The following is a 17,327-nucleotide window of genomic DNA, read 5'->3' as shown; positions in this document are numbered from 1 at the left end:
ATTTTACCCCATGGACGGGGTGGAGCATTGGAATATCTACTTGGAAAACTATAGAAAGTCATTAGCGAATATTCTACCGGGAGAGTTAACTCAAGTACAATACTCTAAGGACCGTCGTATCTTTTCGAAATGTTGTGTTAATTATGATAGATGGCTTTAGATTTCATACACGTCCCCCTAACGTAAGTTTAATTAGTTTTGACGGTTAGTTATGCGCAGCATAAACGGAGTTAATAGTCCCCTCGTTGTATTAATTTAGCTCTTATCGGTGTCGTTTCTCATTTCAGGTACGTAATATCCCCAGTTTACCTTATCAGGCCGTTGCAGTATTTAATGATAATGTCGGTTACTTCGTGTTATGTTCTGTAAACCCTCTTCGCCAGTTTTATAAAGGCCTAGTCGCTACTGCCGTGGGGGCACTTTCAGAGTTCGCGAAACGGCTTCTGGTGCAGTACACCGCTAAGAATATTTCTCCCTTCCACTATTACACATCTATGCCCCAGGGTCAGGTTACAGGACAGCAGAACGAAGGTTCTACAACACTCCAACAAATTAATAACAAAGTCACACAAATGAGTTGAAAAGGTTTACTTATCTTTGTGACTTGCTGAATGATTGAGTCAGCAATACAACACACAAAAATGACCCTCACTGGCAAAGTGCAAATAATCGTAGGTAAACGAAATTTACAGCAACTGTCTGTTCACCTCTCAGAGTTCGCCAAATGACGTTCCCTGTCCAAGTCAGCCCTGGACGGTGATCCATAACCAAGTGGGCGAGACCTGCTCTGCCATCTTCCGAGTAGGCTTCTGCCCGTTGTCGCCCCGTCATTGGCGGATTGTACACGGCCGGCAATTGGCCGAAGCGTAGTCGATATCTTCATCGTCAGCGCCGCCCGTAGCGCTGGTGGAACTCGCGCAGGTGACGAGTCCCTACGTCACCGACACCAGCTCGCGTATTTGCGCCTGCGGTGCTTTCGTCCTGGCTGTGTCCTGTTCGGACGACGCGGTATTATGCTGCGTTCTTTCAACCAATTAAGAAAGGAAAGTAGGAGACCAATTTCTCGGCGCTGTCGACATGAGTTGAGACACTATAAGTTTTTATTTATAAAAGGAGGGGCTTGTTCTACAAACGTTTTTGTTCGTAGCGTTTGGTAATTTTTTTTTAGTTTTTGGTCTTTCCTGTTTATTGAAAATTTCCTTGATGTTCTGCAACCGAAGGAAAAAATTTATTTGGTTTTCACTTTTCTTGCGATTTCGCTCAACTGCAACAAGTGAATGTTGCAGCTGTGCCATTATGATGAATTTGGTTTAATGTTCTTACATCACATCAAAATACTTGCAGACATGAGCTGACAAATGCCCCTCCCTAGGTGCGAAAAGGCATGAGGATACGACAAGAAGACAATTGCTGCATGCCTAACATTGTACAAGGTTGCAAACGGTTAAATTTTTCAAACAACCAGAGCGAAGAAGCTATCTCGATTACATTACGGCGGCGTCGACGCGAGGTGGGCACAAAGAATAATACGAGGGCTGTTCGGAAAGTAAGGAACGACAGGTCGCGAAACGGAAACCACAGTGAAAATCAAAACTGTTTTATTTGCAACAGTTAACTACAACTTCCAGCTTCTTATCTCCATAGTCGCCGATCCGACTCAGACGTTTGCCGTAGCGTTGTACCAACTTTCCAGTACCCTAGTTACAGAAGGCAGCCGCCAGTGCTTTCCGCCAGTTCTCTACGCTGGCCTACAGCCCGTTGTCTGTGCCAAAATGCTGTCTTCAAGGCCAGCGCTTCATAGGGAGTGGTTCATGTGATCAGAGAAGAAACTCAGAGGGAGACAACTACGGGCTGTATTGTGGGTAATCAAACATTTCCAATTGAAAACGATGCAGGAGCATCTTCATTGCCCCTGCAGAACGCGGCTGAGAATTGTCTTAAAGAAGAAAGCACACGGCAGTTATGTAATGTTGGCTGCATAGCTTCCGGCGAAATTTCTCACCAGGCCCTCATACTTGGCGGAAGACACTATTGTTATAGGTATCTTTACGTGCTCCCTGTGTGCTCAGAACTAAAAAGAACGACGTAACGCGGTCGACAGGCATACTAGAGACACTGCCCAAAACATATGTGCAAAACTTCAACGGATTTTCACTGTCGTCCACAATTCGCTACCGACCGTTTCTTGCCGGTCGGTGTGGCCGAGCGGTTCGAGGCGCTTCAGTCTGGAACCGCGCGACCGCTACGGTCGCAGGTTCGAATCTTGCCTCGGGCATGGATGTGCGTGATGTCCTTAGGTTGGTTAGGTTTAAGTAGTTCTAAGTTCTAGGGGACTGATGACCTCAGATGTTAAGTCCCATAGTGCCATTTTTTTTTTTAACCGGAGGTCTTCCCTATAGCCCCTGGTCAAGACACCATCGTTCCTGCTACTTCGGCGGACTGACCAGGGCCTACCTGAAAGGCAGACCAAGATCGCTGTACTACACTGCTACACGGCGAGTGTCATCCCAGTTCAACAGATGAAGGAGAACGGCGGTGAGTGTGAGGGGATAGCGCATGTCCCATAAAGATCAGCGTGTGGTAAGTCCAACACACGCGCCGCCTTCACTCACTGCCGCTGTGTCGCATAGAAGCAGACTGCGATGAACGAACATGGTGCGTCAGCTATCTTGAGCGGACAGAAGGCGCAAATCCACGACGGGCATCGACAGCCGCTGTCTATAGCTACTCAAAACATTGATTGTAACTTTCGGAAATAAATAATTTTCAGTCTTCTTTCGCTGCGCCTACCGACAACAACAGGTCCCACCATAGTTCCGAGCATAGCTGGTAAGGAGCGAACTGGGAGTGTGTTTCCTGAGACAGAACCATCTCTACTACCCCCTCCCCAACTGTCACCCTCTAGTATGATAGAAGCTTTCGAAATGTACTGATGTAGAAGGTTTTTGATGATTAGATGAGTAGATCGTTTAACTGATGAAGAGCTGGTGAATTGGATCGGAGTGAAAAGAAATTTGTGTTACAACTTGACGAAAAGAAGGGATTAGTCGACAGGTCCCATCCTGAGGCTATGAAATAGTCGGTTTGGTTATGGAGGGAAGTGTGAGGCTAAGTTGTAGGTAGAGACAGCAGTAAGCAGGTTCAAAGGGGAGGTATTGTAACATAATTTCCTGATCGAGCCCGTGTGATCTTTCTGTGGCGATTTTCTGCGCCACAGTCGGTCTCCGGAGGAAGGAATTTTCTCCAGCCTGAAGTTAATACGCAGACCTTTCCCTAATCCTCCTAAACGGGTTGTGGAGGGCATCTAAAAGTGTGGTTCAAAGGCGAGTGATTTTCAGAGAATGGCAGACGTTTTTGAGCATCTGGTGGGAAATAAACGTTTGGCAAGCCCTGGAATTAGGCAGTGTTTCGCAATGGACTCAGTGATTACCGCGCGCGGGGAACATCCGATGAAGTTGCGATTTCTCAGTATAACTGGTGGAGCGGCCTGAACATTAAATAGTTTTGTGGAGTGCTCTGGAACTCGCGGAATCGACTCGGCCAGCAGCCCTCTTGACGTGTAGAAGTCGTGTTCTCGCTGGGGCGGAGGTGGTGTTTTCGAAGTGTATTCCAGAAATCTGAAGGTGATCGTTTGTGGTCGACCCAGCTGTTTCTTGCAATAAGGAAAATCGAGAGATTGTGAAAGTGCGTTCCCGTGAGCAGGCGTGGATCTTGGGTTGGCCCACACTGCGTCTATAGGTGAGAGTTGGGGTTTAGTCAGTTCGAGACGCTCAATAAGCAGAGACCTCACACATGATTTTGGAGCCAAGTACCTAGCTGGACGATGGTGTTTAGAGGTCGAGTTCGTTGAACCCATTAAATTACGTTTGTTCGTTGAAATTTGGGTGTGGTGCTTTTATTTCATTCTTCCCCTATTGACTCTGAACTATATTCTTGTGTTTGTTGTTGTAGAGAGTGACATAACATTCAGATATCTCTGTGCGATATTTTATTGTTTTTCTGTTTATTTCTCGACTATTTCTGCGGAGAGAACACGGCTTGCTATTTCAGGAAGAAGGCTTCACATTTTATTGATAGAAACTATTGTGCGCAGATGCTCGTCCCATGGTACGGGTTGACCGCAGGAGGTCAGTGACAGAGGCTGAGGGACGGGATGTAGGACCCCAGGACACTGTAGCTTGCGGAAGTCGGTTGCGGTAAGCGCGGCTTCGCGCTTTGGCGGGAAGTACGCTTTTATCCTTGGAAGTCAGTCTGCTGCTAAGCCATTGCATGTCCGTAGCGTATTACTGAGTGTGACGAATTCATCTCGCCGTATGCAGATGAAACGAAGGTCCGTCGCATCTCGTAGCCTTACACTCCAGATTTTGTTGTCCAATCAAATGCACCTTACCCGCCACTGAGCCTCGGCGCGAAGGGATTGACCAGTAAGTGGAACAACGCTAGTAGCCCATACCAACCCCTTGCATGTTAAGATGCATTCTGTAAGCCAAGAATGGGAAATTTTTGCTGGGCTCCCCTGTACACATGAAAACAAAGCAACATTGCGGTGGTCACGGTGGCAGTGGCTTTGAGTTATCCCTTACCCGCTGACTTTTCTAAAAAGTGGGGAGTCGGGTTTAGAGGAGAATATTTTGGGACACTTAGCGGTCCTGCCGTGGACTGAGAGAGGCTTCTCGTCTTGGCAACGATTGGCGCGCACACCTGCTGACGCCGTTTGGGGGCGGTCTTTTATCTCCGCAGGCGGTCTGCGCAGTCTGGGACACGTTTACCGAGTTTGATATAAGTGTCGCGTTTCGCATTAACGCTATCCACTTCCTGAACAGCTCAAAATTTGCGACATTTTCCGCGCAGCTTGTGTTGCTTGATAATCGTACCCTCTCGTGAGTCGTGGACACATTTACTTTGCATTTGCGAGCTGAACAGATTAGAGGCGCTTGCAGAGTTCCTCAAGCAGTCTTGAAGGTAAATGAGGTTCCTTCTCGCAGTGTTAGTAGCACATTTTTGAATAAACTGCACTGCTGGAGTGTTTCGTGTTTCAGTTATATAGACGACGTGGTGCTCGTTGTGTTGGAGTGGTTTTCAGTCACATTTACGACACTTTAGGTTCATTTCGCTGGAAGCTTATTCTCTGGCATTTTAATGCGATATTTATCGAGATTTTATAGTAAATAAATGCCTTGAATCTCAGAACGAATCTATTCCCTCACAACTGATGTTGGTTAGGCGTGTAAGTAAGCTCTTTAGGTTTTTATGTTGGTAACGCCACGTAGTGCTCTGTATGAAAATCACTGGTTGTGCTGTGTGCAGTCTGTGGCTGGCTGGACTCATTGTTGGAATATTCGCCATTGTAGTGTTGGCCAGTTGGATGTGAACAGCGCGTAGCGTTGTGCAGTTGGAGGTGAGCCGCCAGCAGTGGTGGATGTGGGGAGAGAGATGCCAAAGTTTTGAGAGGTTGCTATAAGCGGACGACCTGGAATGTGTCCACCAGAAAAAGGAAATTTGTAAAGATGAAGGTCGTATGAACAGTATTAAGGTAAATACATTGTTTGTTCTCTATCAAAATCTTTCATTTACTGACTATGCCTATCAGTAGTTAGTGCCTTCAGTAGTTAGAATCTTTTATTTAGCTGGCAGTATTGGCGCTCGCTGTATTGCAGTAGTTCGAGTAGCGAAGATTTCTGTGAGGTAAGTGATTCATAAAAGGTACAGGTATAGTCAGGGCCATTATTTTCTAGGGATTATTGAAAGTCAGATTGCGTTGCGCTAAAAATATTGTGTGACAGTTTAGTGATGATCAGAATAGATTACGTACGTTCAGTTTTGCTCAGCTGTTTGAAAATCAAATAACATAAAAGTTTACCAGCACAGTCATTAACAATTTTTCAGAGGGGACGTTTCAGGCGGCCCCTCTAAAAATAAATATAGTCAGTTTATCTGCAATTATAATATGTTTGTCTCATTGTAACGGTGTTCCATTGCAATACCGTGTCTCATTGTCTGAACTGAAGATACTGCCCAAGAATTGGAATTTTAAACGTGAACTGTCAGTTTTTAAGTTTCTGGAGATATGGTCATAACAAGTTTTAAATTTTGTTAATTAACATTGTTACACTGTTAAGATCACAGTTCTAATATTTAGTTGAAATATTATTTATTCGTCAAGAAAGGAATATCTTTGATACGAGGAAAGGTGAGTAATTTCGCCTCCGCCATGTAGACCAAAGCCGGCCAGTGTGGCCGTGCGGTTCTAGGCGCTGCAGTCTGGAACCGCGAGACCGCTACGGTCGCAGGTTCGTATCCTGCCTCGGGCATGGATGTGTATGATGTCCTTACGTTAGTTAGGTTTAAGTAGTTCTAAGTTCTAGGGGACTAATGACCTCAGAAGTTGAGTCCCATAGTGCTCAGAGCCATTTGAACCATTTGTAGACCTAACTGAGAAGGTGAACACATTTTGAAAAATGTGAATTGATGGACACGCTAATTATTGTAAGGTGAACTATTTTTGCGTGTGTTACGCTAGAAACATCAGTGTAATGTAAAATTGCGTTTACAGGATTCGAAATTGTCTAAGTGGGCTGTAAAATAGAAATAAATTTTAGTATGTCGTTACCGGCCACCTTTGTTTCCGTAAATAAATAGTATGTAGTAACTGTTCATCCAGAGAAGTATTCTGGAAATTAAAACGAACAGTAGGTTAGGAGATGATCAGCTTACATACTAAATGATGCACAGGAGCGGAATCATCAGTCTTCTGGGAGATACGAGTTTGCGCAAATAGCGTAATCACTTGTGCCGCGGTCGGGAGTTCATCAGCGGGCGTAATGGGCGCTATGATTACGCAGCGATGCGGGCGATTACTTCAATTATCGCCGCTGTGGCTCACTAAGCCGGCGCGCGTGTTCCCCGTAGTTAGCCGGAGGGCCAGGGGGACAGACCGTTCCGTGCAGACCGCCAGCCGGAGTAGTTTCGCTGGTCATGACTGACGATATTCCAGGGCAGCGGCCAATTATTCACCATCGTAGCCACTGAAACAACGCTATCGAGCTCCACGCTAATCTGTTCTGCTCGACTGGACGAAGAGTTCTACAGAATACAATCTGCCTCTTTCTGTTTTATTCTTTCTCCCTCCAATTCATCTTTGTTAGTTTATTTAACATCAGTTAAGAGCAAGATTGTTAATGAATAGTTGACACCGAATGTTCATGGTTACGACATAAAGCAGACTATATTAGTTACATGTCAATCACATATCAAAACTTGGAACAATAAGAGATGTACGTAAATTATTGTCCACTTGGATTGTCAAATATGTGTTAATTTTCGATTTTACAGGTTATACTCGTACAAGTGCAGGATTAAATGATTCAAAACAGCAACAGCTGCTTGTGGGCTAATGGATTATCATTAAAGTTTGGTGCCTGCCGCGGTGGTCTTGCGGTTCTAGGCGCTCAGTCCGGAACCGCGGGACTGCTACGGTCGCAGGTTCGAATCCTGCCTCGGACATGGATGTGTGTGATGTCCTTAGGTTAGTTAGGTTTAAGTAGTTCTAAGTTCTAGGGGACTGATGACCTAAGATGTTAAGTCCCACAGTGCTCAGAGCCATTTGAACCATTTTTAAAGTTTGGTAAGACTCAATATGTACAGTTTAGGGCTTCTCATAGACCTCCACAAGCTATAAAAATGGTTTACTCAGACAGTGAAATATGAGAAGTAGATAGTGTTATGTTTCTGGTACTAAGGAGGAATCGCAATCATAATAAGAAAACATCCTAGAATTACGAGGGTTATTCCAAAAGTAAGGTCCGATTGATTGCCAAATTGAAACCACAGTGAACATCAGAAATGTTTTACTTGTAACAATTAGCTACACCTTTCAGCTACTTCTCTACGTAGTCGCCGTTCTGACTTAGACTTTTGTCATAGCGTTGTACCAACTTTTCAATAGCCTCATCATAGAAGGCAGCCGCCAGTGCTTTCCGCCAATTCTCCACGCTGGCCTACACCTCGTTGTCTGTGTCAAAATGTTGTCTTCAAAGACAGCGGTTCATGTGACCAGAGATGAAACTCAGGGGGAGACAATTGCGGACTGTATTGTGGGTAATCTAACATTTCCATTTGAAAACGATGCAGGATCATCTTCATTGCCCCTGCAGAATGCGGCTGAGAATTGTCGTGAAGACGAAACAGCACGACAGTTATGTAATGTTGGCTGCATAGCTTCAGGCGAAATTTCTCACCAGGCCCTCGTACTTGGCGGCAGACACTATTTTCTAGACATCTTTACGCACTCACTGCGAGCTCAGAAATGAGAAGAGCGACGTGATGCTAACTGGGGTTATACTAGAGACACTACCCAACACATCAGTGCAAAGCTTTATCGGATTTTCATAGTCGTTTCCATTTCGCGACCGATCGGACCTTACTTTTGGAATAACCCTCGTAATTAAGCATCACAGTTCAACTACATTTCCGAGTATGATTAGTGCGTTAAGTGATTTAAAAATGAAGAAACTAGCTTCATCTGTATATTTACATTCACTAATGAGCTATGTGATCATCTTTGGGGAACTTATAGACATAGTATTTTCACCATACGGAAGTATGTTATAAGAATGATATCTCGTACAGGTAATAGTATCTCTTGCAGAGAATTCATCAAACTGGTATTTTGAGAACTGTTTTTCAATACATGTATTTACTGATGACCTTTGTTGTTACTAACATTTCTTTTTCCTTAAAAGAATAAAATAATACGAAGCATGAGTGTAATTCTGGAACCAAAGACGTCTTCAAATATCACGACTTCTAAGAACCTTCTACACCGCAGCGCGTCAGCAATCGTTGGTGAATATATCAAAGAACTAAAACCCCGCCTCGATTGCGAAAAAAGCACCTAGTGTTAACCCAGGTTTCGGCGTAGATAACTACACCTTCTTCAGAACAACAATAAAACCCACAAGTGCCTAAGAAGACCTTTGTCAACGATTAAAAGAACACCATAGCTATACATTTATTAACGAAAAAGAAAAGGCAAACACAAACAGTCCATGTGTACAAAGTCAAAACCACTACTTAACTTAATAGTGTACGCTCCACCTCACACCGGCCTGTGTTCGATGGGCCATGACCCGCCATAAAGTTTGTGGCGTGCTACGCTGCATGCACTGTCACTGGAAGCCGCTCTGGAGTAACGTCAGGACTCCTAGCTAGTCCTTACTCCTCGCCACATTCCATATGCAAGCACTCGTTCTACCGAACCTCCACTATTGTGATGTGATTCAACAAGGCACGAGTAGTGAAAACAAAATACGGCTAGAGCTAACCATGAATGCCTGTGTGCGTTACACCTGCAACATTCGCCGACATGATCATGTTAGTGCTTCATACTCCGAGCTAGGGTGGCTGCGGCCGGACAAATTGCGTGACTACCACCCTCTATGTCTACTTCACCGACTCCTCGTCGCGCAAGCACCCCAGTACCTTGCTTGAGAGATTAAAAACCTGTCATGCCATCATAATCGAAACACGAGGTCACTCTTATTTGGTATCCTAACTGTGCCCACTCACAAAACAAAAACTTTTGCAAACTCCTTCTCAGTTGCCGCTGTCCGCCTCTGGAACAAACTGCCCCTTACCTTGCGCAAAATTCAATCTCGTGCTGCTTTTAAGAAGAAGTTGAAGCATTTCCTACTATCATCTTCATAAAGTTCTCCACAAAATTAATGTACCAAGCCAATCCTCTCATCCATCAAATAGCAAAGATAGCGTCTCCTATCTTGCTCCTGAGATGCCTTCCTCTTCATCTATCTCTATTAGCCACGCAATATTCATTTCCTTTATATTTCCTTAATTATGTTTCATCATGTCTCTCTATTCTTCTCCTCCCTTCACCATGAGTCTCCCTCACACTCCCTGCTGCCAGCACTCCTATCTAAAATTTGTCTCTTCAATAATGTCTAATTATAACAGTACTTATGATCTACGAATATAAACTCTATATGTATGTATTTCTAATTGTTTATTTCTTCTTTTTGTACTAGATGTAGTTTAACATGCCTACTAAAACGTATGAACGTAAAATAAGTAGAATGCCTGGTTAGATGTAAGAGAGGGCCTGATGGCCCTAATCTTGCCAGGTTAAATAAATAAATAAATAAATAAATATCTCAAGTATTCCTGCGCACACATGTACCATCCAGGCGCAATATTCCTATTTGTCAAGTGCTCCTGCGCTCTCTATGTCATCCGGGCGCAACAGTCTTACTGCTTTGGTGCTCCCGTACTCATACACCGCACTATGGGCGCAATGTTTCTACCATAGTCTTTCCAGTGCGCTGTAGCACCACTCTGTGCTTTCTGGGCACTCCATGCATACTTTCCAGATGCTCTCGCAGCAGTATCAGCGTTCTGGACGTATTATTATTATATGTTCTATCCTTGCAGATAGGCTCCAGACTGTTCGCTCTTCAGTTGCCCCCAGCCATTCTGGGCCCACCCACACCAGCCTCTAATATCCAATCCTGCAGAATCTACTACTGGTGACATCTCTGACACACTGACTGCTGATTCTGGGCAGATGCCACGATGGCTCCCCACCCTAAGCCTCCTGATAGCACCACCCTCGTTTTCTGGGGGAGGATGGCTGCTGGATCGTCTCTCTCCATCAAGGTGACTTTGCCACCTCTTTACTGGGGGGAAGGGATGCTACATCTGTGGCCACTCGCCTATAAGACAGCAACCAGTCGCACACCTGCATCCTACGGGTGAGCACGTGGCAGGTGTTATTTTATGGTTTCGGATTTCCCACCACCAACCCCATCACCGACCAGTGCTTGCCTCACATGTTAGTAAATATCATGAACAGCAACCAAACAGGCTGGTTTGTTGTTCACAGAATCTTCGGCAGCCGCCATGAGAGGTGCCAGGCTTGCTGAACGTAGCGCCTGCATCCATGACCGTGGCACTGCTTTCGTTGACACTATTTCACTTCTGCATCACGTTCCCACGAGTAGGTCACCCCATAGTCAAGCGTCGCCAGTGCACATCGAGCTCTCCACGGACGAGTTCCCTGGGCTTTACACCAACCACTGCCCCACTCCATGTATCAAAATCCTTCTTGGAACCTCCAGTGGTCTGCTTTCTGACGTCAGCTAGTCCGCCGACTTAGTATCTTCACCTCCGACTTCATGTGCACCTACCAGCAGTCGTTTTCATGCTACACAGAGACTTGGACTGTGCAACGTCAGACCTCCAGTACTTAGGTTCTACTGCACGTCGTAGTATTCGTGTAGTTAGAGACAATAAATGCACGACGTGAGATTTTCACACTACTATTTGCACTTTAGCATTCTTCGATGGACACAACTTGAAGTATCGAAATCATTGTTCAAGACAGAGACATGATCGATAAGTATTTCTTGTCTTTGTATAATTAAGCTCCAAAGAAGGAGGAGAGAAGCTTTTAACTAATCACCAATTTACTTTTTGTTCACAGTATACGTGGGCATTAAATACTGCCACGTCGAACACGACCTGCGTCATAACAGTTCCCATGTAAATTTCCCTTAATCGCAATTCCTGGCTTTCCCTGAATCGGGATAGATAGGAAAAGAAAGTTTCAATGGCCAGGTAATGCATGGAACGAATAGAAGTTGAATAGAATTTTTAGGAAGTGTGTAGGTAAGTGTTAACTGGAGAAAGAATGGGTTAGTGTGACTGGTATTGACGTAAGAAATGTATTTAATTCGAAATTGGAAGGAGCGGTTCATAGCAAGAGAGTAAATATAAATAAAGACGCGAATATGGAGAATATTGAATGTAATCAATATGCAAAAATAAAATTCACACAAAAAGAAAATATGGAATACGCTGACAAATCATTATGGGACTAATTTATTTCTTTATGAGAACCTAATTAATGATTGTTAAAATGTAGGTTCAACCTCAATTCACAATGTGAAAGCACTAGAATTGATTTCTTCTCTACGCATACAAAGCGGTAAGTCGTGCTACATACGTGTTCGCATCCGGGTGTGTCTTTCCTGGAGGAATGCGGATCTTCCACGCGAGTAATTTTTGCTTGTTGTGACACTGTCTACGTTCACGAACTGCATAAGCCGTTTCATTTCATTCCCTTATTGACCATGTTGGATCACGTAACAACTTCAATTCCTTTTCTTTCTTTGTTGTTTCTTTCTATTTCCCAGTACTCCCTCATTGTCTCCCCACGTCGTCTTTCCCCTTTTCTGTCGAAGTTGTTCCCAATTTTTTATTTCTTCTGCATTGAAAGCCTTTTAAATTCAGTGTAGTAAATATGCCGTTCTATTCTATTCAGTTTTACCGACTGGACGCATGATGTTGAAGCACGTTTTCGAAGGACGCGGTTACAAGGGAAGTGATCACGATATTTAAAATAGTGTTATTTATATTATTATTTTAATTAATTTCATAAGGCTATGAAGGTTTCTTCCTGCAAAAGACGCGTCAATTCTACCACTTTTCGATTGCGAAAGGTGCTTGAATCTGTGTTTTAACACTGATTTTAACATCTACAAGCCTTTATCTATCGCCGGCCGCTGTGGACGAGCGTTTCTGGGTGCTTCAGTCCGCAACCGCGCTGCTGCTACGGTCGCAGGTTCGAATCCTGCCTTGGGCATGGATGTGTGTGACGTCCTTAGCTTAGTTATGTTTAAGTAGTTCTAAGTCTAGATGACTGATGAGCTCAGATGTTAAGTCCCATAGTGCTTAGAGCCATTTGAACCATTTGAACCTTATCTATGATGCATAAACAAAATGGTTCAAATGGTTCTGAGCAGTACGGGACTCAACATCTGAGGTCATCAGTCCCCCAGTCTTAGAACTACTCAAACCTAACCAACCTAAGGACATCACACACATCAATGCCCGGCGCAGGATTCGAACCTGCGACCGTAGCAGCAGCGCGGTTCCGGACTGTAGCGCCTACAACCGCTCGGCCACCCCGGGCGGCCCTATCATGGATACAATCAAAGGCAATTATTTATTAGACCCAGATTAGTTAATGAAGTGGGAACACGAAAAAAGAAGTAATTGGAGCTCCTGAGTTACTAGCACATTACATTCCACCCAGAAAAGCACGTAGTAATGAGGTAACAGGTATTGACTTGCCTTTAGCATGAATATGTTCTGTCAACAACTGTTCACACTAACGTAGCACAAAGCTGGGCTGCTAATACAAGTTCTGCCATACTTATTGTTTTCATAAAGGCTATGTTTTGAAATGGTCACTGATGTATGTTGCGTTCCCCGAGTAAGTGGCAATTGGCAATGTGAGATAAATTGATGGCTAATTATTAAAGAATTTTACAGAGAACCGATGATTTGAGACGTCGGGTCGATGGAAGGATTCACGTAATTCCGGGACACCAGGTCCACGGTTACCATGGGCAGTCGTCCGGATGGCTGGCGCACTCGCGTTTTTCCCTAATTACTGCAGGCAGTAGCCACCTAGCGCCTGGAATACAGATGGTGACGTGGTAATCGCAGCCGGAAATGTGGTACGCTGGTCCGTGGTTACTCACCCAGCCGCAGGGGATCGGTGACGGCGATGAGGGAAGCCAGCTTCTGCAGGTAGTTGACGTCCATCACGACGACCACGTCGGAGCTGAGGTTGAGCGTCACGTTGGTGTCCTGCAGGACGGCGTCCAGGTAGCGCGTCCAGTTCATCTGCAGGCACCGAAGCGGCATGCCGTGACATCTCAGCAGACAGAATCTTAATTACAGGGCTATTACAAATGATTGAAGCGATTTCATAAATTCACTGTAGCTCCATTCATTGACATATGGTCACGACACACTACAGATACGTAGAAAAACTCAAAGTTTTGTTCGGCTGAAGCCGCACTTCAGGTTTCTGCCGCCAGAGCGCTCGAGAGCGCAGTGAGACAAAATGGCGACAGGAGCCGAGAAAGCGTGTGTCGTGCTTGAAATGCACTCACATCAGTCAGTCATAACAGTGCAACGACACTTCAGGACGAAGTTCAACAAAGATCCACCAACTGCTAACTCCATTCGGCGCTGGTTGAACGCGTGCGGGCAAGTTTCACGCGTAGCCCGCGGAAGTCGACGAATAAAGCAAGCAGGGAGCTAAACGTACCACAGCCGACGGTTTGGAAAATCTTACGGAAAAGACTAAAGCAGAAGCCTTACCGTTTACAATTGCTACAAGCCCTGACACTCGATGACAAAGTCAAACGCTTTGAATTTTCGGCGCGGTTGCAACAGCTCATGGAAGAGGATGCGTTCAGTGCGAAACTTGTTTTCAGTGATGAAGCAACATTTTTTGCTTAATGGTGAAGTGAACAGACACAATGTGCGAATCTGGGCGGTACAGAATCCTCACGCATTCGTGCAGCAAATTCGCAATTCACCAAAAGTTAACGGGTTTTGTGCAATCTCACGGTTTAAAGTTTACGGCCCCTTTTTCTTCTGCGAAAAAAACGTTACAGGCCACGTGTATCTGGACATGCTGGAAAATTGGCTCATGCCACAACTGGAGACCGACAGCGCCGACTTCATCTTTCAACAGGATGGTGCTCCACCGCACTTCCATCATGCTGTTCGGCATTTCTTAAACAGGAGATTGGAAAACCGATGGATCGGTCGTGGTGGAGATCATGATCAGCAATTCATGTCATGGCCTACACGCTCTCCCGACTTAACCCCATGCGACCTCTTTCTGTGGGGTTATGTGAAAGATTCAGTGTTTAAACCTCTTCTACCAAGAAACGTGCCAGAACTGCGAGCTCGCATCAACGATGCTTTCGAACTCATTCATGGGGACATGCTGCGCCGAGTGTGTGAGGAACTTGATTATCGGCTTGATGTTTGCCGAATCACTAAAGGGGCACATATCGAACATTCGTGAATGCCTAAAAAACTTTTTGAGTTTTTGTATGTGTGTGCAAAGCATTGTGAAAATATCTCAAATAATAAAGTTACTGTAGAGCTGTGAAATCGCTTCAATCATTTGTAATAACCCTGTATTATGTGTGTAAAAAATGGAACTTTTAAATTTCACTAAAATACTCACACTCTATGCAACAGGAACTTCTCATTTACCAAACTGGCAGGAGTCAGAAGCAAGACCTGGCTCTCATCTTAACTTACTGTTGCAAAAATGTGTTATGCATGCTGGCCCAAAACTTAGTTATACAGATGCACCGGCTGAAACGAAAAGTGTTACAGCATTAAGCGAGAACTCCTTTTTATAACAAACTGTGGGGAGATAACAATTACTGAATTTCAGATATACCTGTTTTGCAGACTACTGTGTTTTTGCTCTTCTGTATAAATGCTCAAATATGCTTAAGTGCCTTTGTCCCGTTATCAGCAGTTACTTATATTCATTTGCATAAAATTTGGACATGTTTTAAGTAATAAGTATCTTCTGGCTGCTTTCAGGTGTGCACTTGTATCAGAGACGTCAGTAACATTGCTGCATAATAATGTCGGGATATTTACTCGTAATAGGGACTTGATAGCAGTTTCTCTTCTTTTAAAGACAATAAAACCACTTAAAGGAAATTTTAGACTTTTTTTCAAACGACTGATGCAACAATCCTTAACGTTCGATAGTTTAACTTTCAGATGCTACCCTTGGACTGGAGTTACCTGGCCTTTCCGTGGTAGGTATTTAGTCGATTTTTCGTCAACCCTGGTTTTTTCGGCTACATCAGTATCTACCATCGTACAGTGAAGTTGCGGACATCCTGAAACCCATCCAGGTAGGTGGACTGATTGTTTAAAGGATAGTGGGAGACGGATCCGCTCCGCCGCACGACCAGCAGGTCTTCTGTGGTCATTTGGCGTCAATCTGACCGCCACAAACAGAAACGAGACCCATCAGCGAACACGGTAGCACGCCGCTCAGTCCCCCAGTTGAGTCAGGCTCTCTGATGTCTGTGTTGCGGTGTCAGCAATAAACGACGTACGACAACTACCGTACCGTCTTCCAGTAATCTGTTCCGGATAGTTCGCGGTGGCTTTTTGCCTACGACCACAGCCTAGATTTCTGCTGTTGTCCCGTCTATTCACAAGCATACGATATTCTCGTGGTATAGCTCTTCTGTAAGGACACTTGCCTGCTCTTCTTGCCACATTGTCACACTGAGTCTGCGAGATATGCAATATATGCTCCCATGTTATTCATGACACTTATTCGACCTTTCTCAAAGCCCGAAAGATGGTGACAAACTTCATGTGATTGTCCTCTGCGCACGCTGTGTTGCGGTGTGTACGTGGGAAGTTTGAGTAACAACCAAAAGCCAACATATACTCAGCCGCTAACTGAGTCGCCAGTTGGTTATAGACTCTGATAGAGCTTCCATCGAGTCCTGGAGCTATGTTCAGTTTCGACGCTTCAGTTGTTTCTCATCCCCACAGACACTGCCGCTAACTGAGTCGCCAGTTGGTTATAGACTCTGATAGAGCTTCCATCGAGTCCTGGAGCTATGTTCAGTTTCGACGCTTCAGTTGTTTCTCATCCCCACAGACATATCTTCACTCATCTTCTCAGTGATACTATAATTAAGGGCAGGTTTACTATCTTTTGGTTCAAAAAATCGGTCTTTTAAAAATTGCATTTTTGGATCCATCTAAGTGTTTAGAATCCATCCCCGAAGCGGTTTTTCCGAATACGGAACGGAAATGTTTGTTATTCACGGCTGAACAAAAAAATGCACGTGCCTGAAACCGGCCTTTTTCACGCACCAGTTTTTTTCTTTCGGAGGACGAGTTATTGTACCGGTGCTTGGGAGGAAACACACAAAATTCAAATGAAAGTTTGAACGCGTGTGTTTGGAAGTTAGCCCCCAAGCATTTACATTCTGGTGCGAAGACTGTGGAGATTGCGACTTTCCTGGCAGTGAGCAGCTTCAACGAAGGGTATTGAGCAATTCTGAAGACCATGACAACGATGGACGCCACCCTGGGACTCTATTCGACGCAGTTCGCCAAGCTATCGGACGACCACCGGATTCAAGCGGCCGAAAACCGCTTGTCACCGGCCGTGCGAGCGGCTCTGGAGCAGCGCAGGATGGCCCAGATCGAGCAGAACGCCCTCTGTGAGGAAGAGGAAGGACTAGTTTATGGACCCGGAATAGCAGACTGAACGTACGTTGCATGATATTGCATTTATATGTAGTCAAAACTTCAAACGCGTTTTTCTCGAAATGACGTTTTTTTATCGCGCGGTATGGTAACTTCAAATCTACTGAACCGATTTGCATGATTCTTTGTTTCCGACGAAGCTAAGTAAATTGTCTAGGAGTTGTACCGCTTTTATTCCG

The 17,327-nt window shown here is 44.8% G+C and overlaps 1 protein-coding gene across 2 annotated transcripts in view; it reads right to left on the bottom strand.

Moving 5' to 3' along the window:
* The window catches only part of LOC126473867 (neprilysin-4-like), a 742,276-nt gene that overhangs the window by 80,584 nt on the left and 644,365 nt on the right, over positions 1-17,327 (bottom strand). For both annotated transcript variants that reach the window (XM_050101197.1, XM_050101196.1), the window contains exon 10: positions 13,560-13,704. In XM_050101197.1, the coding sequence (XP_049957154.1) occupies positions 13,560-13,704 (145 nt within the window). The remainder of the gene's footprint in view (positions 1-13,559; positions 13,705-17,327) is intronic.

Source organism: Schistocerca serialis, chromosome 4 (genome assembly GCF_023864345.2).
Source record: "Schistocerca serialis cubense isolate TAMUIC-IGC-003099 chromosome 4, iqSchSeri2.2, whole genome shotgun sequence".
NCBI classification, from domain to species: Eukaryota; Metazoa; Arthropoda; class Insecta; order Orthoptera; family Acrididae; genus Schistocerca; species Schistocerca serialis.
Note: the sequence above shows the minus strand (reverse complement) of the source record. Positions and strands in the feature narration are given on the sequence as shown.